The sequence below is a fragment of the Brassica napus genome, chromosome C1 (assembly GCF_020379485.1).
Source record: "Brassica napus cultivar Da-Ae chromosome C1, Da-Ae, whole genome shotgun sequence".
Taxonomy (NCBI): domain Eukaryota; kingdom Viridiplantae; phylum Streptophyta; class Magnoliopsida; order Brassicales; family Brassicaceae; genus Brassica; species Brassica napus.
In genome coordinates, this window is record NC_063444.1 from 33309947 (window position 1) to 33336232 (window position 26286).

At 43.9% G+C, this 26286-nt stretch overlaps 2 protein-coding genes across 2 annotated transcripts; both read right to left on the minus strand.

The window, feature by feature from the left end:
- Window positions 1-1653: 1653 nt before the first annotated feature.
- On the minus strand, window positions 1654-7113 carry LOC106389734 (helicase-like transcription factor CHR28). Its single transcript, XM_022695087.2, has 11 exons — window positions 6684-7113; window positions 6514-6589; window positions 5236-6440; window positions 4908-4979; window positions 4648-4725; window positions 3661-4531; window positions 3445-3575; window positions 3104-3295; window positions 2434-2922; window positions 2116-2325; window positions 1654-2034 (listed from the first exon to the last, which is right to left on the minus strand). The coding sequence occupies exons 1-11, from the start codon at window positions 6837-6839 to the stop codon at window positions 1927-1929; spliced, it is 3588 nt and encodes a 1195-aa protein (XP_022550808.1). The 5' UTR covers window positions 6840-7113; the 3' UTR covers window positions 1654-1926.
- A 16554-nt stretch (window positions 7114-23667) lies between these two features.
- On the minus strand, window positions 23668-25357 carry LOC106384465. The gene is made up of 3 exons (XM_013824425.1): window positions 24520-25357; window positions 24319-24453; window positions 23668-24005 (listed from the first exon to the last, which is right to left on the minus strand). The coding sequence occupies exons 1-3, from the start codon at window positions 25355-25357 to the stop codon at window positions 23668-23670; spliced, it is 1311 nt and encodes a 436-aa protein (XP_013679879.1).
- Between the last annotated feature and the right edge of the window lie 929 nt (window positions 25358-26286).

Consider the following 26286-nt stretch of genomic DNA (forward strand, 5'->3'; position numbering starts at 1 on the left):
AGATTTTGAGATTGGTCCTTTTGGGGGGGGGGGGGGGGGGGGGGGGGGGTTGTCACTTGTGTTGTTGTAAAGGTTACTATTGTCTAGCCTGCAAATACTCTTTTGTTTGTAATGTCTCACCTGGTTTAGATTTTGTTCTTCTGATTCCATTGTTATTGTTGTACACTTGTTGTCTTGAGAGAGGTGAAGGCTTTTTGTTTTACGGACCCAAGCATGGGATTTTTTATTAAGTTAAATGAGGTAGGAAAAATGCTATTCTCCTTCATAGTTAGCTGTAATCTTAAGCTCTATGATTTTGTCTAGGCACAATAGACATGATGAACTTTAACCAAGAGAGCTTATTGTTACAAGTAAAACAAAGAATTTAGAAGATTTTGGGGTTCAAGTGACTGAAAACCCAAATACAAAAATTATGAAGCAACGTCGTTCATATGTTTTTAAACTAAAGAGATGATATATGGTGAAGTGTTCCCAAAACGAATTAAGAAGAGCAGCAGCCTGATTGCTAGCTTACAGTTGTTCTCGGATCTGGGCGGTAGGTGGCTTGGATCCTCCTAGCTTCGCTATTGTGGAAAATCATTAAGACCAATGTGTCAAAAGAACCTCAACTGTGAAGCATAAAACGATTTTTTTTTTTGAAAGAATGTTAAATTAATTCGCACAAAAAAACAGTTTTACGCTTTGTGTTGCTTAGAGCAGAAGTTTTTTTTTTTGAAAGAATGTTAAACGATATTACTTTAGCTGTCTCAGTTGATACAAAGAGTTCACTGGGCTTTTGATTTCTACAGCTTGTATTTTGCGACATCTACAAAGAACGTTTTAATTTTAAGAAATTACATACATACCAGATGTCTCAGAAGCGGAACTGATACACCATCATGATTCACGAGGACTTACTTCAGCTTTATGCTGAAGGATATTCTATCAAAGTCAAACAATGCCATTATAGTTTAATTTCAGTATATCATTCAGACACATATATATCTAATATAGATCATAACTAAAATGATTCAGAATATCCATCTTCGAAACGGGATTTGCGGAGCTTGACAATGTCAGGTTTAATGATCTTGCCCATGGTAAGCAAAGCAAAGGGATGCTCATGGCAGCAGCAGAACCAACTTATCAGAATGTTCATGGTGTAGATACTATGAGATCAATCAGAACATCGTGTAGTTTCATTCTCACGACAGACACACACATCATCAACAGCCAAAAATAAAAGTTTATGTTTGACAGTTCTCCTCCATAAGGACTTCACACGTAGTCGGTCTAGTGTCAGTATGTAAGTCCGGTTCAGTTTGATTTGTACTTTGACCGGTTAAAAGCAAAACAGTCGTAGATAAGTTAAGAGTGGGGTTGTGAAAAATTATTACCAATTGAAAAATTGTTACCAATTATTAGCAAAACTGATACTTTCAAAGACCTCCTAGTTATATGTAAATTAGAAACCAATATTCAAATCCTAATTTAATTAATAGATTTTTTGTAAACTAGCAATTAAGACATGCCCTGTTTAAGATGCTTAACCATGTTTTATCAAATTTGCTAAAAATCCATCTATACCAAACTTCGATCTAGCTAAAACAGAAAAAAAATTAAAAACAATTTGTGAAAACTACTTATAGCAATGTAACGAGTAAAGAGAAGATCTTGAAGAAGTAAAAGCTCTAATTAACCTGAGGGACCAATCAAAATGTATTCTTACAATGAGTGATTCAAAAGCAAAGGACTATGTCTTCATTGCAATACCTAAAAAAGTCCAAATAGAATAGTAACCAATCAAATTCAGTTTTTTCCTATTTTCATATTCCCCCATACCTGTAGTCAGTTATACCAATAGTTTCTTCCACCCTCCATAAACTGCACAAAGAAAAATCCTACCATATATGTACCCACCCACGCACTGGTCAAAAAGAGCTCTCATTAATCTGCCATAAACAGATAGTTCAAGTCCTCCACTGTGAGGTGAGACTGTCGGCTTCCCTTTTCATCTTCACCAAATGCAGACGCTACCATCATTCTCTTCTTTTGCTGCATTGACAAAATTGTTCCGAGATCAAATGCGAGAAATATTGAAGATGAAAGAGAATCAAGTCAACCAATTACACATACCTGAAGGGCTAATATGCGATCTTCCACTGTTTCTTTCACTGTGAATCGAACCACTGTTACTGGTCTTGTTTGTCCTATGCGATGTGCTCTATCGATAGCCTGATCCTCCGTTGTTGGGTTCCACCACAAGTCTAGCATTAGAACATGACACGCTGCTACCATGTTCAGTCCGAGACTAGCAGCCTTGAGTGACATGATCATTACAGTAACCTACCCAAACAAAAAATAAAGTCAATCAATCAACTATCATCATGTCTTGACATATCATAAAAAGCGAACCAAACCCAATTCTTCAAGATTTCATTAATTGCTATGTACCTCAGGGAGAGTGTTGAAATCCTGCACTGCTTTATCTCGAGCAGCAACTGACATTGTTCCATCGAGCCTTCTATACTGAATACGCGAACTTATAAGAGAAGCTTCAAGCAGGTCCAGCATCTTCGTCCATTGAGAGAAAACAATGGCTTTTTCTCCAACAACCTTGAGTGGAGTTGCAGAAAGACTGGAGTCCGCTCCCTTTTGAGTGATTTGCTTTATATCTGTCAGATCTTGCGGCCTGGCAAGTGATTGTAAGATCTCTAGAGCAGCCTTGATTTTTGATGACTCATATGGAAGACCTTCAGAACAAGAGTCAACAGTCTCAACATGAACTGAAGTGGCATTATCATGCATGGAAGGCATAGCAGTGAGTCTGCCATTGCAGTTTGCAATCGGGCATATATTATCGTCTCCCGTAAGGCATTCATAAAAGCACTGCTTGCAGAAAACGTGGCCACAGACTGACACAACAGCATCCTCAGGTGAATCCTGAAAGTAGAGTAGAGAGATAGATTCAGAACTAGTCGAGATATCTATATTATGGTTTGACAACAAGAGATAAGAGAACAACTCAAGGATCTGCATTAACATTCACTCGCGCTTCAGGACTTCACTTTCACATTCATCAGGAAACACAGAAAAAACAAGTAGTCTGATGAAAGAATCTTACATTGCAGATACCACAAATTTGCAATGAAGTTTCTGAGAAATTCTCCTTCTTAGCTAATCCGAGAGAGGATTCCCAAGTAAAACTGTATTCTCCTTTAACGAGAAGTGGGTGATCACAAGCTTGGCGAAGACGCAAGAGCATCAACAAAATATTTACGTAATTTTGCTTTACTGTCCCGGCTTCTTTATATTCCTAATAAAATAATATAAAACTTCAAACATCAATATGAATAAATGCATTTTCAAGTGCATAAGAACACATAAACTCATGGTATTTTACGAAAATTCATAAATAAACAAAAACATAGTCCACATAAGGGTATATATAGTCCACAGACATACCTGGAATTGACTACGAGATTCTTTTTCTAAGTTGGAGTAGAAATCACGTTCCTCCTCAGTGAATTCCACTTTTCTCAGCTCTATTGACTTCGGAGGTAAAGAGATTACGGGTTTCCCGTCAATAAGTGAACCTAATGTATTAACAAGTTAAAAACCAACAAAGACAACCTAAGATGAACATTGAAAGCAATTTGGCTTCATTATCAGTAGACTGACCTTTAGTTCGGCGAAGCATCACTGTTTTAAGGATAGCCTGCAGCTTCTGATATCCTTTCACCGGGGTCTTAGCTACAGGGTTCTTAATTGAATTACAGAACCAAACGTAGGAAGAATAAGGATCATATTTGAGGAACCGGAAGTAGCTATAGAGGTCATCGATTGAATTCTGGATTGGAGTACCAGACAAACACCACCTCCGTTTAGCACGAAGGCCCCAGCATGCTCTTGCAACTTGGGTCTTGTGATTCTTAATGCTCTGTGCCTCATCCAGAACAACTCTGAACCAGGAAACTTTTGCAAGAGGGCCCGACTGAGCCTCAGCCGATGCGCGGTCAAGACGTTTCTTCTTCTTTGAGCCCTTCTTTTGAGAATCGGGAGGATATTTCCTTTTCTTGTTTGGGCACAGGCCAGCAGCTGCACCTTCACCATTATGTAAATCATCCTTCTCCTCATCCTCATCATCAACAAGAGGCTGCTTTGGTACTTCCATGCTCACGATAGAATATGTAGTAACCACAACATCATATTTAGCCAACTCATGAGGATCCTTCGTTCTGCTTGACCCATGGTATACAAGTACAGAGAGTTTCGCTTCAGTAGTTACCTTCTTGCGTATTTCATCACCCCACTGTCGCATAACACTTGTGGGACAGACAACAAGCGTTCCAGCAGCTGGCCTTCCCCTCACCTTATCCACACTATTTCCATCAACTTGCTCACTCTGTCCATTAGGTTTTGAGGACGCACATTCTCCACCCTCGCTTTCTAAGTCAAAAACTTCTTTCTTGATACTCTCTTCACATGTTCGGGAAGGTGTAGACCGTTCCTTTAGTATGAGTGCTATGGTGGAAATTGTCTTCCCAAGTCCCTGCAAAAGATAATTATACCAGGTTTCAAAAAAAAAACATTAAGAAAACTGACAGAATTAAAGCTTCATGTCTGTTAACTACTGACATGAAAAGGATTACAACAGAAGACAATAACCTGATCATCAGCAAGAATTCCTCCCGAACAGGGGAAGCCAGTTGTCTCCTTATGTGCCATCCACGACAATGCAATTCGCTGTCCAGGAGTAAGAATAAAGAAACAGTCAAGTAACTATATCAGTCCATTCCACATTTCTGGGCCAAATTTCCATAGTTAAATATACAGTACGTTCATAAAGTACACGAGGCCTATAATTTCTCAACGTGTGTTTTGGACATCTTCAGAGAGTGTTTGAATTTTGATAGTTTGGTACATACCTGATGTCTCATAAGCGGAACTGCCAAGACACCATCAGGAAGATTTGCTTCAGCTTCAGGCAGAGAGAGATCCTGTCATATCCAGATAATGTCAGTAGACCTAATGAGTCTGAGGTAAAACAAAGAATTAAAATTAAATATGAAACTGTCGTTAATTGCAATCTCGCGACACATCCAAATAACAGAAGATCATCAGGGACCTCACTACATAATAGCTCCATGTAACATTCTCAGCTAAATCATGTGCAGAGTTGCAAAACAGATTTTCAATAGAAATAAATATAGTTGGTGCCTGTGAGAGAGTCAAACAGAATCAACAGCTGCTAACCTGCAATGCAGCTTGAAAGATCATATTTTCTTTGTTTGACTGGAGCCTCGTGCCTCCAGGTTGATTGAAAGTATGACCACTTGGAGAATACTGTGAAGAAACCACGGGGATTTTCATAGCTAGAGGTCGATATGGGTTTGCAGATTGACCATTAGTTTCTATTATGTAGACATCAGAATCATCATCACTGTCGGATATACTTTCTGGAGAAAGACTTTGAACTGATTCTAAGCTCGCATTTGAGAAATTATAATCAACGCTCCTTGGTTGAATATGTTCTTGGTTTACTTGTGTCAGAGAGTCTACATACCCATTGATCTGTGTCGCTGAGCTCGGATCTGCGGCAACATATTGCAAACATGCATTTGAATCATAAAAGTTACTGGAGTTGCCACTGTCTTGACTAGGGAAACCAGTTTGCTGTGCCATAAATGCGAATCCTTCTTGAATATCTGTCTGATAGGAGACTGAACAGCCAGATGCACCAGACCACCAATGACTGGTTTCCCCAGGTGCATAAACAGGGTCAATATTGCTTTCTTCCTTTGGAACTGAACTGCAAACCAGTTTCTCTGACTCAGCCTCTGGCTTAACCTTCACAGGGGCAGCTTTATTACCCTGAAAAGTGCTTGAACAGTTATCAGCAAAGTGACTGTCAAAACGATTGTACGGTTTGGCAGAGGGAAGAGGAACTGAGGAATTACTTTCACAATTGAAACCGATCCCTCTTGCACTAGAGAAATCAACAACAGGTTTCCTGTCTGAAGATCCGTAGTCTACTCTCCCGTGTGTATCAAAAACCATCCGTCTGGCACCATCCGACAGACACTCACTTACACCACTGTCAACATCATTCACAGCTTCTTCTTTATTGGGAAAGAACTGAAATGCGAAACTAGGGGTATGTTCTGTTAAGGATGGACCACTTGTATTGTAGCAATTGTGTGCAGGAGAGAGAGGGTTATCCGCACCGTTGCCGAGAGTATTGGAGTGATAACAAAAAGCAGACATGGCATAGGGTTCGACAGGCTTCTCATCCGGGCTCACTGAAAACCAATCTTTAAGACTTGCGGAGCAAGTACGAGCAGGTGAAGGACTAAGGCCAGAGGCAAGTTTGACATGGTCATCAAAAGAACCAGTCCCAGAAGGCGAACCTCTTAAGGTATAAGAATCCCGAGAGGCAAACGAATCAACCATCTGAATTCCTAACGAAGATAATTACAAGAGAAGTTAATTACTTAAACAGCTTAAGAAGTAAACATAGAGTTAGCAAAATACCATTTTGCAAGTGTGAATTATTAAGCTCGTCAGGTGAAGAACCAGAACCAGCTGGAGATGAATTTTCTTGGCTACCCTAAAAAAAAGTAATCCACTCACAAGTTTAGTTTCAATCAAATCAATATACAATTACTCAAGAATCAAAACGAAGAAATTAGAAGTCAGTCTACCTCAGAAGAATCGGGCGGCTTCTCATCTAGAATACGGTAAATGGTTTCGAAGTCAATAGTGAGATCTTCATCGTCGTCTTCAAACTCAAAACCAACATCAAGATCATCAGGAGGAAATCCATCGCCCAGGGCAACCGCGGAACCCTCCTCACCCATCACAAACCAAATAAACCCTAACCCGAGAATCGAAAACAAACCCTAAATCGGAAAAGCCAGAACGAGACGCAAATTATCCTCCTCAATCAACCAATCGCAGAAAACACGGAACACGCGTAGATCCCGAGATTTAGGGATGATTGATTTAAAGGCTTGTGAAGATGGATTTTTCGAAGGTCACGGGAATTTTCGAGGAAAGGTAGAGAGGGGGCAGTTGGGTCGAGACTTTTCTCGGGACGCGACGGTGGTGGTTGCTTTCTCTTTTGGCTTTCTCCCAATTGGAAAAGGCATAGAGAGACTTCTTCACACTTAAATAAGGAACGGTCCAGCAAGTCTTTTTTTTTTACATTATTCATTTTGTTTTTTTTATTTATTTTATTAATGCATATTGCATGGTTAATATTTTATTATGTGCCGTCATCTTTTTCCCCCGGTGTTTTTCTCCTTCACATGAGAGGGTTTTTTAGAAGGCTTTCACATTAGGTTTTCTCCTCTTCACATTTAGAGGGTTAAAGCATAATAACAAATCAAAAAAACAAAACTTTGAATTTATGGGAAAATAATCGAAGTTTGACGTGAAGAAATGAAGAAAAGTGAAGACTGTTCAAGTTATAGAGATATAATTACTTTTAATGGTTGTATAATCTCAAAAATATTAAACATATTATAAAAGGCATTTTTAACTCAAAGAAGAGAATTGAAAAAAAATATAAAGATTAATGATGATCTTCAATTGTCAGAAGAAATTAGATAAATCTACAATTGCTTATACATTTACTGATTTCTCGTATTTGGGAAAGCATAGTGTAGATTTAGATATCGAAAGTACTTGTCTTATTAGAACGGCAATGCCAACCTATTTATACAATAAGAGAGTCGGCTATTTAGCCTTATCATCAACGACAACTTCCTTAACAATAGAAATGTCTAACTATATCTCTAAGACTTATCACAAACTCTCGATCATTATCTCTAATATAGTATATCTACGCCAATACTCCCCCTCAAGTTGGAGAGTGAGGATTCACGATGCCCAACTTGGACACTACATTTTGAAATGTAGCTCGTCCTAGCGCCTTAGTAAGAATGTCAGCAATCTGAGACTCTGTTCGGATGTGCTGAGTAACAATAGTGTCATCCTTAACCGCATCACGTACTGAATGACAATCAGACTCTATGTGCTTTGTTCGTTCATGGAAAACAGGATTCGACGCAATATGTATGGCTGCCTTACTATCACAGAAAAAACGTGTTGGCTCTGTCTGTTCTGCGCCAAGATCTTTAAGGAGACGCCGGACCCATTTGATCTCACGGAGTGCTGCAGCCATTGATCTATATTCCGCCTCTGCAGATGAATGGGAAACCGTCTTCTGCTTCTTTGTTTTCCAGGAAATAGGAGAGCCACCAAGCATGACAACAAAGGCACTGAGTGATCAACGAGACAAGGGACAAGCCCCCCAATCTGCATCACAATAAATTGTCAAAGGTATGTCAGGGTCAGCTTTAAGAATAATCCCTTGACCAGGTGTCCCTTTTAAGTAACGAACTACACGAAGAGCTGCCTGCCAGTGTTCTTCCCGTGGAGCTTTCATAAACTAAGAGAGAATGTGAATGGAATAACAGAGATCAGGACGTGTGTTGAGAAGATAAATGAGCCGTCCCATGAGCCTACGATACTTCTTTGGATCGGCCAGTAGTGGTCCTTTTGACTCAGCCAACTTATGATTCTGCTCAAGAGACGTTAATGCAGGTTTGGAGCCAAGGTTGCCCGTATCAGTAACGATATCAAGACTGTACTTTCTTTGCGAAATAAAAATTCCCTCTAGCCCTCGGCTTATTTCAATGCCAAGGAAGTATTTAAGTTTCCCCAAGTCTTTCATCGCAAAACACCTGCATAAATACTCCTTAAAACGCCGAAGCATATGAGCATCGTTTCGACAAATCACCAAGTCATCAACGTACACAAGAACTCGAAGCTCGATGCCTTTGCGGGAAAGTGAGAACAAGGAATGATCCTCCCAAGACTGAACGAAACCGAACTTTAGTAAGGCATCTGAAAGCTTCTTGAACCAACATCTTGGAGCCTGTTTCAATCCATAGAGTGATTTGCGAAGCTTACAAACTTTGTTGGGATGAGTGTGTCGAAAACCTGGTGGTAACTTCATGTAAACTTCCTCATCGAGATCACCATGGAGAAAAGCGTTACTAACATCCATTTGATACACCTCCCACTGATTAGCCGCTACCAAACGCAACAAGGATCGAACCGTAGTCATTTTGACCACTGGAGCAAAAGTTTTCTTGTAATCTTCTCCTTCCACTTGACTCTTACCATTGACCACAAGACGTGACTTATGTCGTTCGATTGTCCCGTCTGCATTAAACTTGATTTTAAACACCCAAAGACATCTGATGGCTTCTTTTCCATGTGGCAAGTCAGTAATATCCCAAGTATGATTATCTTCCAACGCAACAATCTCTTTGCCCACCGAGTCTCTCCAAACTTTCAACTGCATTGCTTCTTTAAAATTTTTCGGCTCTGTTTCACTGGTAATGGAGACCAAGAAAGCACGATGTCCAGGAGAAAACTGATCATCAATAATGTAATCGGACAAGGGGTAAAGAGAAGTACCTGAACCGTCAGAGGAAGTTGTAGTCGGCAGAGGCGTGAAGTGTGTATTACCATCTGGTACGACGTTGACTTTGTAGAGATGATAATCTTGTAAAGCAACAGTCTTAGTCTTTTCACGCAAGCCTCTACCAAGAGGTTCTGGTGCGACTTGTTCTGCTGGTAAAGTAGTCGTAGCAGGAGGTTGTTTTGACTGAACTGGTACTGATGGTGGAATGGTAGTCGTAGGAGGTTCACTTGTATCATTAGACTGTACTGTTTCAGAGGGTGTTACTTGTGCAGACTCAGTCGATTCTGTTGCAGGGACAATAGGAGACACAGTTGCTTCTGGCGGAGTGACTGGAGAGATAACACTGCTACTCCCCCTGTCGTCAGATGGCACCAGTACCCAATCATCATCAGTGGGAACTGGATTTGGTCGTAGAGATGGAGTCATCTTAGGCTCAGCGTAAGGAAAAATGTCCTCTCGAAAGATGACGTCTCGAGAGATAATGAACTCATCACGATCGATATCATAAACCTTCCAACCTTTCTTTCCAAACTGATACCCCACAAACACACAGAGGCGACTACGTTGACCAAATTTATCTTTGTCTCGAGCCATCCTATGCGTGTAACAAGCAGAGCCAAACACTCGCAAGGTGTTATAGTCTGGTTTCACACCATGAAGTACTTCATACGGAGAACGCCCATGATGAATAGCAGTGGGTGTTCGATTTATCACATGAGCCGCTGTTAGCACCGCCTCACCCCAGAACTTAATGGGAAGACTTGCTTGGAACATAAGAGACTGAGCAATATTTAGGATGTGTCTATGTTTCCTCTCGACGCGTCCATTTTGCTGTGGTGTTCCAACGCAAGAAGTCTGATGAACTATGCCGTTATCTTTGAAGTAAGAAGATAGAACCATGAACTCAGTCCCATTGTCACTGCGGACCATACGCACTGGCTTATTGAACTGTTTGTCTGCGTATTGTATGAACCTTTTAAGAGTGGTTTGGACTTCTGATTTTTCTAAAAGAAGGAACGTCCAGACTGCTCGTGAGAAATCGTCCACAATTGTCAAAAAAATAAACAGGACCACATGATGAAGGGATTCTGTACGGACCCCAGACGTCAACATGAATGAGAGAAAAACAATCTGTTGTTTTATTCATACTGTCATAAAAAATCTCACGAGTTTGCTTGGCTCTAAAACAAGTGTCACAATGACTGGAGCCAGCTGATTTAGAAGAAATAAAAAACAAATCCGAAAGCACAGTAAAAGAAGGATTTCCCAATCGCCGATGCCACAGAACTTGATCTGAACTGAGAGAAGCTCGATGACTCTTTGCTGAAACAACCTCCGTCAAGTAATACACACCGTCACGCTCTTTACCGGCTCCAATCAAAATCCTCGAAAAACGGTCCTGTATTACACAAATAGAGTCAGTAAACAATGCCAAGGAATTTGTTTGCTTTAGAAGTTTTACAACTGAGATAAGAGTGCATTTCAAATCAGGTACGTATAAGACTTGATGTAAAACAAGCTTCTCAGATAATTGTAAAGAACCCATCCGAACAGCAAGTGTTCTGTTGCCATCTGCAAACGCTACAGAACAGGGTGATATGATCTCGTCTTCAGTCAAAAGTGACTGATCTCCAGTCATGTGGTGCGACGCACCTGTGTCGAGAATCACTTCACCAAAATGTTTCTTACCAGAGAGCTTATCAGACGCAGGAGCAGGAGTACTCGCAGCATTCGCCTTTGTCTGAAGGATCTGACTGAGTGCTCTAAGCTGATCAGGTGTGAATTCCGCAAACGAAGAGGTGTTGGAGCTGGTTGCGTGAGCGTTGCTTACTTGTCCACGACCACGACCGCCAGATTCTCGGCCTCCTCTGCCTCTGGAACCGCTACTTTGTCCTCGTCCAGCATTGCGCTCAGTGTACCATTCCGGGTAGCCCACTAACTGCCACCAATCCCGTTTCTCGTGTCCTGTTCTGCCGCAATGAGAACACAACATCCGAGATCTCAGAATGGTATTTTCTGGTTTGCTTGACGCATCGTTTGAAGTTGTTGAGGTGTTTTGTCGAGCCACAAAACCAACTGCTTCTTGCTGCTGATCACGAACTCGTGTTGCTGCAAGTCTCTGCTCTTCTCGGATAATCTTGTTGTAAATCTCACCAAGAGATGGAAGAGGATCAAGACCAATTATGTTTGTGCACATGCTACCAAAACGTGAGTCATCTAGCCCCATCACGAACTGATGAATCCTTTCCTGATCTCTTTATTTGGCCATCGCTGTAGCCGCTCCACAGGAGCACACGTGAACTGGTTGATAGACCTGTAATTCCTCCCAAAGTGCAGATAATTTACCAAAGTAGTCCAGCACAGACTGTCCTTCTTGCCGACACGAGGCGAGTTTTGCCTTTAACTGATGAACACGTACAGTGTTCCCAACAGAGAAACGTTGCTTGAGATCTTCCCAAAGCTGATGTGCGTCGGTGATGTAAGTAACAGTCGATCGCACCTTTGACTCTATGGAGGTACGGATCCACCCCACAATCATAGAGTTAACTGTCAACCAGTTCTCCAAATCGACGCTTCCTGCGTCTGGTTTTGTCAAGGTTCCGGTGATGAAACCTAATTTTCTTTTGGCCTGGAGAGCGTTCAACATCTCTGAAGACCATTCATTGTAATTTTCTCCATTCAACAAAACGGAAGTAATCGCGGCGCCAGGATTATCGGAGCCGTATAACGTATAAGGTGAGACACGCTCATCGTTCTTTACAACTTGCGAATCTGCCATAACGTGTTTCTCACGGAATACACGAGAAATTTATTTTGAGTCAGAGTTTTAAGGATCTCTGCTCTGATACCATGTAGATTTAGATATCGAAAGTACTTGTCTTATTAGAACGGCAATGCCAACCTGTTTATACAATAAGAGAGTCGGCTATTTAGCCTTATCATCAACGACAACTTCCTTAACAATAGGAGTGTCTAACTATATCTCTAAGACTTATCACAAACTCTCGATCATTATCTCTAATATAGTATATCCACGCCAATACATAGACTATTAGCTTTATCAAAAGAAGAATAGTCATGGTTGAAATGTAATATGATGGAAGTTTTGCAGATCAAGACAAGGGCTAATAAAGGCTTGTTGAATGGTGACTGGTTAAAAAGTTATGCAAGGATTTTACTTGCGAGCTAGACAAGGCAAGTGCAAGTCTTGAGGTCTCTATATCAAAACAGGCAAAAGACAACTTCAAAAGGATTTCAAAATCATCCGACCAATCGGCTTTTTCAGGTGATTTTAGGGTGTTTGGATAGGATTTCTTAGTTAAAAAAATTAAAACTCAAATCTCATAGTTTTAGGTGGTATTCTAGAGTAGTTTAACAAAAATCACTTAAATCTCTGCAATTTATTGAAATCATCTAAAACCCCATTAAAAATCAAATCACATCAAATGTTAAATTGAATACATCCCCCTAAAACTCCACAACTTAAAATATTTTCAATAACAGTGGATTTCAGAGTACTATAAGAAATGTCAAATTCAATAACAGTGGATTTTAAATGAGTTTTTAAAATTCATGTTTCAATAACAGTGGATTTGTCATTTTAATACAAATCACCTGAAACTCTCGGTTGAATACATCCCCTAAATATTTCAATACCTTATGACAGGTAATTTTTTAATCAATTTTATGTTCGAATATGTATTTCATAGAGAGGCCGTCTTGAACAGAAACAAAAAAAAACTTAGGCTTTCGGCCTTATATTTTTAAAAAAAAAATATGTTGGCCCTCAAATTTCAAAAAGTGTACAAAAAGCCGAGAAGTATAACTTTCGAAGTTGAGCAGTTCGAGTTGTGGTTCATTTCCTTTAATTTCATTACTCTCTCCGTTTCAAAATAAGTATCGTTTTAAATTTCAATGCAACATTTATTAATAAGATTTCTTCTGTTTATTTTTTCATTGGTTGAAATATGGTCAGGTGTATGAATAATGATGTTTTTATTTTGAACATGTACAAAATTAAACGTTTTTTAATCCGTGTGTATAAGTCTAAAACGACAAATAAATTGAAACGGGGGGAGTATCTTTTTAGTTTGGCCCTGATTGCATAAATTCTCAATGAATATAGTTCTAAATTAACAAGATTGCATAAATTCTCAATGAATATAGTTTAAATGAATAATTTTTTAGTTTTATTTGTTGATAATTTCCTTAAAAACATATCCTATGCTGGAATGCTATTCATGTAAAAGACGATTGTTAGAGCTGTTATTGGAAGTTACACTACACTCTTCTATATAATTGTTGTTCTAGGGGTGGGAGAGTTACTATCTGTAATATTGTATTCATTGTGCAAGAGAGTCGTTAGGGATGTCAATCTCACAGAAGGATCTCAAAGTTGAGACGTGGGAAAGGGGGCTGATTTGTGGAGGAGTGGGTGGTTGTGTACTAATCAGGGAATATATATAACCGGCGGTGATATTGTTTTGGTTGTGTAATTACTAGGCCTATCATGGGTTTGTGTGGTAAGATTAGTAGCTTTTCAATTGGGCCAGAGTTTGATGAAACTGTTGTGGTGGATTCGAGAGTAGTAACCAATCATTCGACTCTATTCAAGAATTCAGTTCTTTCAATATTTATAAGCGACTCTTTATTCTCTAAGGCCGATTGGTATAGCATTATCGTTACCAGTAGCAGTATGAAGCAGTATCCTGCAGGAGCTATATGCTTTTGCTAAACTGGTTAATAGTATGATTGGTAGAGAAGTATGAATATGCTATTTAAAATTATTATAAAAATTAGTAAATAATATATAATATATTTATTTTTAATGAAAATATTTCTAATATATATATTAACATATAAAATTAAAAAGATATAAAATTAATTTATTTTATTTAATAATTTAAAAATTATGTCTATATCAAAAATATTATTTTAAAATAAATTTTATAATTAAAATATCTATTTTTAAAAATAATATTTCACATTTAAAATAAATTAAATTACATAAATTAAATTATATTTTATATGTGAAATACTATTTTTTTAAAAAAATATTTTTATTGTAAATTAATTTTAGAAATCAAAATTTTATTTTCTGGATATAAAAATAATTTTATGATATTATTAAATAAAATAAATGAATTAATTATATGTTTTTCTTAATTTTATAAATTATAAATGCAAATGCTCTTCTAAAAACTTCATACGAGAGCATTGGCCAGAGAGCATTGGCCAGAGAGCATTAACATTTAGTAAATGCTTCTCTAAATGTTTTTCTAACAATTGTTGACAATTGTTGATTGGATAATGTAGAGCATAATGATAATGCTAATGCTCTACCAATCAATGCCTAAGGCACAAAATTAACTTCGTAAATTATTAACATTAGAGAGAGAAATGTAGGAGATGGATTACATCCCTCCACAAGGCTCATCCCCATCGAATAACAAGGTCTAGCCCAACAAGCTGTAAACTTACTCGGCTCGGCGAGTAAGGTTGTCATCTCGGTCCTAGAGTACTTTTAGCCGACGACCGAGCCGACCAAAATCACCCGACTCGGAGAAACTCCACCAAGGCCCGTATACTCGGCCTTCTGAAGTTAATGCCCAAAAGGGAACCGGATTTAGGGCACACAAGGGCGGAAAGCCTATAAAGGGAGAGGAGGCAACAACAAGAGAGGGATCAACACTTTTACACACACACTGAGCGGCTAGATCTAGGGTTTTAGTCTCTCTTTACTCCTAATCGTTCTGTACCTTTTCCGGTTTGCTCTTCGAGCTCCGGCTTGTTTCCTTGATCTCCTGTCACTCTTGTACCCCCTTTTGATCAGAACTAATAAAACGTCTTTAGTCATCCCATTTTCGAGTTCTTTCAACCTAGTCGACTGAATCCCGTATAAACAATTGGCGCCCACCGTGGGGCTGATTAAAGTAACGTTCTAGGTCTACATGGCTCAAGATGACACCACCTTCGACGCTCTAGGCGGAGAACCAACCCCTACGCTTGAAGCCGCTCCACCAATCCCCGCAGACTTTATGAGCTCCGTCATGGCTCGATTCGCTCGACAAGACGAAGTTCAAAAGACGACCAACGACCAGCTAGCTGCTTTCGTCGCAGCACTCACCGCTCAAGACGGCCAAACGAGCCGTCCACAGATGATACGCCGTCGCCTATTCAACACAAACCCTCCGGCGACGGGTGGTGACCACATCTCAGATGACTCGGAACCTAACGAAACCCTTCCCGTCGATGCTCAACAGATAGGACCAGACCTCGCAACCATACGCGATATCACCGAGCTCAAACTCAGCTTTCAGCAAATGAGCTCGAAGATCCATCAAGCTACCAGCGCGGCTCCACAAATCGAGAGTGTACTCGCCGTGACCTCGCGAACCCCTTTTACTAGCGCACTAACCAATGTGCAACTCAGGAAGATAGAGAAGCTGCGCCTACCAGAGTACAAGCCCGGCGGAGACCCGGTGGAACACATGACGACTTTCAATATCGCGATGGCACGGGCTCGACTCTCCGATGAAGAAAGGTACGCAGGCTACTGTCAACTGTTCGTCGAGACTCTCCACGAGCAAGCCCTGACCTGGTTCTCCCAACTAGAGGAGAACTCATTTGGAAGCTTCCGAGACTTATCAGCGGCTTTCCTCAAGACGCACATTATGTTCACAAAGCGCAGTGCTACCGCTTGTAGCCTGTGGAACCTCAACCAAACCCCAGATCAGAGCCTCCGCGACTACATGGAGAAGTTCAAAGCAGTAGTCTCGAGGATTGCAATCTCCGACGACATCGCTATCGATGCCCTGAGAAACACATTGTGGTTCCGCTCAAAGTTCCGAGAAGATCTATACCAAAATCCAACCACCTCGCTCCAAGACGCTATCGCTCGTTCTCACAACTTCATCCGAATGGAAGAAGATACAAATGCGATCATCAGCAAGATGAACGCGGCAAAAACGCCAGCGACTAAAAATGCCGACACGCGAGCAGAACCGCGGCAGCATGCTCCTCGCGAGAAGAACAGCCGTAAAGACGGTTACATGTACATCGTCAACGAGAAGACGGTTACATGTACATCGTCAACGAGAACAATGTACCGATTTCGACCATGGTAGTCCGAGGAGAAGGGTGGAACAAATGGGTAAGAGAGCTCGACTCATCTGGCGAACCAACTGATACTGTCTGGGCGACTCAACCCGCAGTGGCAGCAGGTCCGACGGCATGCCCTTCTAGAACCGTCGATCTCTCCAAACATTGCAAATATTACGACGTCAAAGGGCATGATACGACGGAGTGTAAATCACTCTATGCGCACTATCTCTCGTCTCTCGCCAGCGGCGACTTCAAATTCGAGCCCCTAAAAGCTAAACCCTGGAGCAAGAATAAAGAAAGAAGAGCCCAGCGCAAAGCTACCGGCAAAGGCCGAAAAAACGAAACGCAGCAGCGAAATGAAGAAAAAATCCCAAAGGACGACGGTGAAGACGACTACTCTGCTGACGAAGAACTGCCGGCTAACCGCAGGCGCATAGAGGTTATACCTTCTCAACAAACCTTATCGTCAGATGACGAGAACGACGACGCGCCTATACCCATAGATCTGAGAGATGTTCTCAAACGAAAGCTTGAGTCCAAGGATGACAACAGCTCCGGAAATACTGATCTCCGGCTAACGCTGAACGCAAGGAAGTTCCAGCATACATCGACCGGTGTCCTAATCCCAAAGGGCATCCGACACGTCTCAGCGGTGATCTTCGAGACAAACTCAACGCCAGCGTGTGCGATCTTCGCGTTCTCCTCAACAGCTCGAAGCCCACAGATCTCCGTAGAGGGTTGGAACAAACTAAGACGCCAGCCAACCCTACGCTGTCGCAAAACGACGACAACGCATCAGCTGACCTACGCGCCCTTTTAAACTCCAAGCGAGTAAAAACAAAACAGCGACTAATCGTCATCATAGGCGGTTCTCCTCCCTGTTGGAATTTTATTCGCTCCGTCAAGGATTACCGCCGGCAGGTTGCGACTTCGCAAAGGTGGCCCACTAGACCACCAAATCATCCTCCGATAACCTTCTCGCCTGATGACACCGCTGGGATTCACATCCTCCACAACGATCCTCTTCTTGTCGTTCTCGGAATTAGAGAGTATGACGTCACGAAAGTACTTATCGATACGGGAAGCTCCATTGATCTCATCTTCCCAGGAACACTGCAAAAGATGGGAGTGGACCTCGACGACATTAAGGCATCATCCAGAACATTAACCGGCTTCAATGGATCTTCCGAAACAATACTGGGGACGATCCGTCTTCCAGTACGCGCATGCGGTGTTACTCGAACAGTCAAGTTCGTTGTTGTAAGCACGAAGGCGCCATATCATGCGATACTTGGAACCCCGTGGATACACTCAATGCAAGCAATCCCATCCACTTACCACCAATGCATCAAGTTTCCCGCTACGGACGGCGCAATTAAAACGTTGCGAGGAGGTCAGAAGGCCGCTCGAGACCTATTGATCGCCACTGTTAAGCTCCCACATTCTTCTCTACCTGTTAACTCTGTCTCTCCCCCGATCTTCAAAGTTTGCCCCCAGAAAGACGAAGTTCTTGAGTTGCCCATCGACGACACGGACCCAAACCGAACTGCACGAATCGGTGCATATCTATCTGAGGATATGCAGCGGTCGATCCTCGGCTTCCTCAAGGAGAATGTATCTACATTCGCATGGTCAATGGCGGACATGAAAGGAATTGATCCAGCGATAACATCGCACGAGCTTAATGTCAACCCAACCTTCAAGCCCATTCGACAAAAGAGACGAAAGCTTGGTCCTGACAGGTCTAAAGCTGTGAACGAAGAGGTCGAACGGCTACTCGGTGCCGGCTCAATCGCTGAGGTACGTTACCTTGAGTGGTTAGCAAACCCAGTGGTGGTCAAGAAGAGGAATGGTAAGTGGCGCGTCTGCGTCGACTTCACCGACCTAAATAAAGCCTGCCCAAAGGACAGCTACCCTCTTCCCAATATTGACCATCTAGTTGAATCCACCGCCGGAAATGAGATGCTCACGTTTATGGATGCTTTCTCCGGATACAATCAGATCATGATGCACCCTGATGATCGCGAGAAAACGGCCTTTATCACATATAGGAGAATCTACTGCTATAAGGTCATACCGTTCGGCTTAAAGAACGCATGGGCAACTTACCAACGACTCGTGAACAGAATGTTCGCAGATAAGCTGGGCGACACCATGGAAGTATACATTGATGACATGCTTGATAAGTCGCTACACGCCGATCACCTCCTCCATCTACGAGATTGCTTCGAAACTCTCAACAAGTACGGCATGAAATTTAATCCGGCGAAGTGCACCTTCGGAGTTTCCTCAGGTGAATTCCTCGGTTACATCGTAACACAACGAGGAATCAAAGCCAACCCGAAGCAGATCTCAGCGGTCTTGAACCTCCCAAGTCCAAAAAATAGTAGAGAAGTCCAACGGCTCACAAGTCGGATTGCTGCACTTAATCGGTTCATCTCTCGATCTACCGACAAGAAAAAAACCAATCTTCTACACAAGCAGGCGTATGACAGGCCCAGAAACGCGATACCCAACTCTGGAGAAGATGACACTGGCCGTAGTCGAAGCGGCAAGAAAGCTCCGCCCGTATTTTCAGTCACATTCGGTGGAGGTACTGACCGACCAGCCCCTCCGAACAATACTCCCAAACACCAATAGGTCCGGAAGACTAACGAAGTGGGCTATCGAACTCGGTGAGCTTGATATCACTTACAAGAACTAAACGGCAGCAAAGTCCAAGGTCCTTGCGGATTTCTTAGTTGAGCTGGCTCCGGAACTGGAGCAAGACCTCGCACTCCCGAACCAAAACTGGACCCTTCATGTTGACGGATCTTCAACCAACAAGGGCGCAGGGGCCGGGGTCCAGTTACAGTCCCCAACCGGAGAATTGATCAGACAGTCTTTTAGCTTCGGCTTCCCAGCGTCGAACAATGAGGCAGAATATGAATCTTTGATCGCCGGACTCCGCTTAGCCAAAGCTGTCAAGGCCAAACGTCTGAGCGCCTACTGCGACTCACAGCTGGTCGCCAGTCAGTTCAGTGGCGACTACGACCCCCGCAACGACCGAATCGATGCTTACCTCAAGATAGTCCAAGGGTTAGTAGCAGAGTTTGAATTCTTCGAACCCATCAAAGTCCCCAGAGGAGAGAACGTATGCGCCGACGCCCTCGCAGCCCTTGGCAGCAAGCTTCAAGATCAGGTTAAACGAACCATCCCAATACACCGAATTGAGAAGCCAAGTATTGATACCTCGACCGACCAAATGGTCACCGTGGCCCCGATCACCGACCGTGGGACTAGTCACGAGACCACAACGCCAGACATCAAAGGGTTCGACCCCGACTGGAGGACGGAGTTCATCGACTATCTTAGCAGGGGAGAACTCTCAGCTGAGAAATGGGCTGCACGCCGACTAAAAACACGCAGTGCCCATTACGTCGTCTCAGATGATGAACTCCATCGATGGACCGCGAGTAAAGTACTCCTCAAGTGCATTCATGGCGACGAAACTGTAATAGTTATGGTCGAAACACACGAGGGCGCCGGAGGCAACCATTCAGGAGGACGAGCCTTGGCAATCAAAGTGAGAGGCCTAGGCTTCTTCTGGCCGAAGATGAACGCAGACTGCGAGTCCTACGCTAGACAGTGCGACAAATGCCAACGCCACACACCAAGTATCCACTGCCCGACTGAAATGTTACGCACGACAACAACACCATATCCATTCATGCGATGGGCAATGGACATCATTGGACCGCTTACCAGTTCCCGACAACGACGTTTTGTTCTAGTCCTCACTGACTACTTAACGAAGTGGATCGAGGCTGAAGCCTTCGCTCAAGTCACGGACAAAGAAGTCTGCGGCTTCGTATGGAAGAACATTATCTGCCGCCACTGTCTACCTTATGAAATTGTTACTGATAACGGATCGCTGTTCATGTCAGGCAACTTCAAAGAATTCTGCAGCAAATGGGACATCCGATTAAGCCCTTCTACCCCTCGCTACCCGCAAGGAAATGGCCAAGCGGAATCCTCCAGAAAAGGACATTGGGCCGATGAACTCGACGGAGTCCTGTGGAGTCACCGCACGACACCAAGAGGTTCGACTAAATCAACACCTTTCTACCTTGCATACGGTGTCGAGGCTATGGCCCCCGCAGAGGTCAACGTTACAAGCCTCCGACGTTCGAAGATGCCCCAGTACATAGAACTCAATAAGGAGATGCTGCTCGACGCCCTCGACGAAATCGAAGAGCAAAGGGACCAAGCTCTGCTCTGAATCCAAAACTATCAGCATCAAATAGAGAGCTACTACAACAAAAAGGTCCGGGCCAGACCCCTCGAACTCGGTGACCTCGTCATGCGCAAAGTGTTCAAGAACACTAAGGAACTCAACGCCGGCAAACTCGGGGTAAGGTGGGAAGGACCCTACAAAATCGTCAAAGTCGTCAAACCAGGCGTCTACCGGCTTGAAACATCGCGCGGAGAAGAAGTGCCTCGAGCATGGAACTCAATGCACTTGCGACGTTTCTACTCGTAGAACGGTCGAATCTCAAAAAAAAAAAAAAAAAACCGAGTAGATGCACCTCCGCGGTCACTTCCACTTAACCGAGAAAATGTGATTCAAACGGCCACTTTTACTCGGGTAAAACAAACTACGAATGGCTTGATCCTCAACCGGGGTACGTAGGCAGCCTTAACCGGTCCAGCTGTAACAACACCAAAATCCAAACTTTGTTTCAGTCTCAATCGACTAACGAGTGATCGATGAACCCCGCTTGTCGTAAGACGGTCATCACATCAAGTGATTCCCGTACCGCCAACAGGCAGTACGCGGACACTCATATCCCACTATTCAGCTATGTCCTGATCAGACATCTGGCTGAAGGATCCAACGGTCGTCATTCACCTATGCCCCAAATGCATTGACCGACCAAAAATAGCGAAATCTATACCCTTTTTTTAGACTGACGAGTAAAGGATTAGCTACCCAAAACTCGACTGTCATTTGAAAAACGGATAAATGAACCTTTCCCTCTTAAATTCGGTCTCTCGTCTTTCGGAATTGAATAGCGTCTTTAGACATTATCTCAACCGAAACGCGACGAGGACAGGCAAAAGTCCCTTAGCGGTTTGTTTGGTTATCTATTTGCAAAAATTAAAGATCAAGGACCTATCGTTTCTAAGCAAACATGCTACGAGACTTTCAGGCAAATTTTGATTTTTTAGACTCTGTAAAAACAGATGAAAGAAAACAACAACACGCGAACCTAAAAGTTTGCTTAAATAGCAACTCGCCGATAAGGTAAAAACGTGTCTAAACATACCACAAAAGGGTCGACCAGGACCACAAACACATTCCGACGGAAAACACAAAAAATAATAATACAACACAGATGGAGGGTCAAGCAGCGGAATCCTGGTCATTTCCGTTCCCAGTCAAGACACTCAGAGCAGGAGGATCCTGGGGTTCTTCGGCCGAAGAAACAGCTGGACCCTCAACTTGAGCAGGAACAAGAAGATCCACACCTACGGACGGGATGCTCGAAGTATTCCCTTTCCCGACCTCGCTTGTTACCTCCTCCTCGTTCGGTCTCAGCGATGGCGTCTTCTCACCTTGATCGCTTTCCCCCTCCTCGTCCTCTCACCTTTCGGAAGAAGTGTCGGAGACGAGAACAGGGTCTTCAGGACCTACGTTCTCAGTCCCCCCTTCCTGGATTAAAATATCGCCCGTCTTAGGGTTTTCCTTCTCAGGACTCTTCTCCTCCGTAGCCGCGACCCGTTCCGTGGGAGCAGATATGACGTCTACCGGTAACTCCTCAGATGGCTCCTCGACGATCTCGCGGGAGGTAATGAGCTGAGAAGCCTTCTCCAACCCGATCAGATCCACGTTCGATCCATACGGATCAAACGATGCCCGAAACCTTTCCTCAACAAAGCGAGAAGGAAGAGGTAGCGGAGAGAGAGTAAGATCGCTGTCTGACAGCGGATTCACATGAAGATTGGTAGCCTCAGCCTCATGAAGCTTCTCCTGCTCGACGAAGACATCTATCATCTCTTGCGGGATCTCTGTCCCACCGCCCTTTATCATCTCAAGGCATTTCCTCGTTACCGAAGCTTGCCCGTATAAATTCTTTGCCTTTCCAAAGGCATCTAGGCGAGTAAGGTAGTCGTGCACACGACCAAAGCAACGATTCGCCTTGTCGGTCATAGCAGCCTTGACCCTTTACCTCTCGCGAGCAACTTCCAAGCTCCGCGAATCCTTCAAGCGTTGCCTCTCCTTGATTAATTTCTCCACCGCAGCATCCCTCTCTGCAAGGAGCTCGGCCTTCTCCTTCTCGTGTGCCGCAGTAGCTTGCTCCAAGCGAGTCTTCTCCCGGGCAAGCTCTTTCTTTGAAGCCCTATCAGACTTAAGCTTGCCTTCAAGCTCCTCGAATTTTTCTCGAAGAACTTCTTTCTCTTTAGCAGCCTTGTCATTGGGTTTCTTGTGCTCGGTCCTGACCCTCTCAATCGCTTTCAACCTCACCTGAGCAAGCTTCTGCGAGGCTTCAAATTGAACCATCGTCTGTTTCAGAGTGCTGTCGTACTTCTCGACGAGAAAGTTCATGCTCCCGTCACTCTGCAGAACAATGAGATAGAACTAATCAGAGTGACTCAAGCTACGTATTCGACAGAAGGATAAGATAATAGCACATTACCCTCTTTCTCGCGAAGGCAGCATCAGTATACCCGTCTTTAAAGTAAAGGTCTTCTATCTGCGGCAGCTCCTTCGTCCCACCGCGAATCTGGCGCGTCAGTTTTGCGCACTGAAGGGGATTAAAGATTGAAGGGGTTTTCTCGTCATAAGAAAACTGGACTCGGTCGGGGAACTCGATTCTCCCTCTATTCACGAGGGAACCTTCAGAACGAGAGCCTTTTCTCGCAGGCGAATCAGGAGCAGACTTCTCGCTCGCAGCAGGCTCACCCCCAGAACCACTCCCTCGCGTTGAGACCTTTCCCTTCTTCTCCGAAGGGGTTTTGGGAGAAACGCTACCTCTCATGGCAACATCGACGAGAGTCGCCTCAACAGCAGAAGGACGCGGCTCCGCGTCAACAGACTTCTTCTACGTTTTTTTTGGACGATCCTCAGGCACCGCCTCGGCCGGGTCTGTCTCGACGAGATCCTCTGCAGCGCCTTCTCGTCCTCCTGCTGGCGCCTCGTCTTGATCGATAGAGGAAGTAGCCCCTTCGCGAGGCCTCTTCCTTCCTCCCTTTTTCTTCCTCGCCTCCAAACCCTCAGAAGCTTCATCGAGAGAAGCGGCATTTTCGAGAGGAGCCGCATCAGTTGCTTTCCTCTTTAGTTTCTTGCTCTTCTTCTTCTTTCTGGGACTCAAAGCAGAAGGCTCTGCCCCAACGCCCTCGTCGACTAAACTGGATGCTCTCTCTTCGGAAGCTCCACCACCTTAGGAAGCTCCACCGCCTTCGGAACTGGTCAATTCTGGCACATTAGCAGAAGTTGACTTCTTCGAAAGCAATTGCAGCTTCCCCTTCAATAAAGCGCTCAGGTCCGGAACTCCATCCATCTCTCTAGCTTTGTCTAGGAGCTTCTATTGTTTCCGAGTAAAAAGGGACATGCGCAAGTTACGGGGCCCGAGAACACAAGGAAGCCTCGATTCCTAATCAACTGCATAAAGGAAGACCGAAACGTAAACTCGATACTAACATCAACAAGTCTTCGCAACTGACCCTAAGGAAAATCCCCGCGACAAACTTACCTCTGGCAGTTCTGGCTTGTTGACGACGTATCCACTCTCGACTAAGGTCCGGCCAACGGAGGTGGCTATGCGTTGCGATCGCCTGCGCGCTTTCAAAGAATTTCTCTGGATATGCGATCGTATTCAAATGGGGAACTGTAAAACAAAGAAGGCAAAGTCAGAATCAACGAAGAGAGAGCAAATCCAACGGATAATCTCTACCAAGTTCTTTATTCCATAGAACGCGGTAGTCGTCCCCCAGTGGTTCTTTGAAAGCATGCTCGTCTGACTTGATATAAAAATACGAATGTTGCCAATCTTGCGTCCTAATCTGATGACCGGTCAAGACGTTGTAGTTCGCATGCATCTTCACCGAGAAAATCATGTTCGGCTCAGCCTTCGTGAAAGTCAACTCCTCGAACACTCTCACACTCATCGAGATATCTATCTCCGCCGCCATAACCATCAACATAACGGCTATACGCAACGACCAGTTCAACAGCTGAGAGACTGCGATGTCCCGACGAAACGTGTACGACGTCACCAACTGCCGGATTGGAAACCAAAGCTTCGTATGATCTCCAAAGTAGGACTCGTACACACATTGATAGCCAACTGGAGGCGACCAAGGCCGTTGCTCGGTAGACGGGATGATGTATGTAACGCCGGCGCCACCATTCTCCCTTTGCAAATCCTTCACAGTCTTATGAGAGGAGCAAGAACAGAACACGTTCCCCCACGACTGAGCCCGCGGGTCACGCAACAAGTCAGGCGGAAGCGGGGAAAGTTCCTCAAAGATCCGGCCGGGATGATATATCGTGGGATGGCAACCTATCTGGTCGAAGCAAACCCTCCGATGAACTCGTCTCGAAGGTCTTGGAGCTCGACTCGATGCTTCAGAACCACTCCGCTCAGAACCTATCGAGGCATCACTTCGGTCCTCCCCTCTGTTCCTACTACCGCTCGTGCCACTGTCACCACTGGCTTCGATGCGACCAGCGGCTTCCTCGCGCGTTTGCCTGTGGGAATCAGCGACTAAAAGACGCTGAGATAAACTCATATTTTATGTATCCCGCAGAGCGTCTAGATGTATCAAATCGAACTTATCCAGCGGACTACCACTCGCCGGACTCGGAAAGGTAGCAACGACCTTCCCCTTCTCCTTGCGTGACAAGCGACTCTTCGAAGACATGATTCACGGTCTGGGGACGACTTAACCGACGAACCAAATGGACAAGCTAACTCGCCAAATGACGTATCTAGAGAGAGAAAATAAAAATAGAGAGAAGGGAGAGAAAGCGGAATACCTGAGCCTGCAGAGAAGAATGACGAAAGCGAAAGGGAAGGACCTATTTATAGCAAAGACGAAGGCACACTTCCCAAACGCAATCATTAGGTCTAGAAGGGCCTAAATGGACCTCAAGGGCTGCCTACATATCCAGAAACGTACTCGCAACGGTTCGATTTCTCGCTTAAACCGGTTTCCGGTTGAACAGTCAATCCAAAATCAATCTCTGATTTTGACCTAAACCGGTTCTCGCCCAAACCGATCTCCGGCTAAATAGCGAAACCGGTTCAACCATTTCACGGTTCGCGAGTAACCTGCCGCCTTACTAAAGCTTGCCTCCCATCACGAAGACAACAAGAATGGGGTAGGCGGGACATGATGAACTTTACTCGAGCGACTAAATGCGTCGAACAATGGCCAGAGAGACAAGAGGAAGACCGACTAACAGCGAAGTGCCCCTCACGCTAGAAGCTGTTATCCGAACGAACCTGACCCACAAATTCACTGAGACCCCTACGCTGCTCACAAGTGAACTGGGGGGGGGACTTATTGTAGGAGATGGATTACATCCCTCCACAAGGCCCGTCGAATAACAAGGTCTAGCCCAATAAGCTGTAAACTTACTCTGCTCAGCGAGTAAGGTTGTCAGCTCGGTCCTAGAGTGCTTTTAGCCGACGACCGAGCCGACCAAAATCACCCAG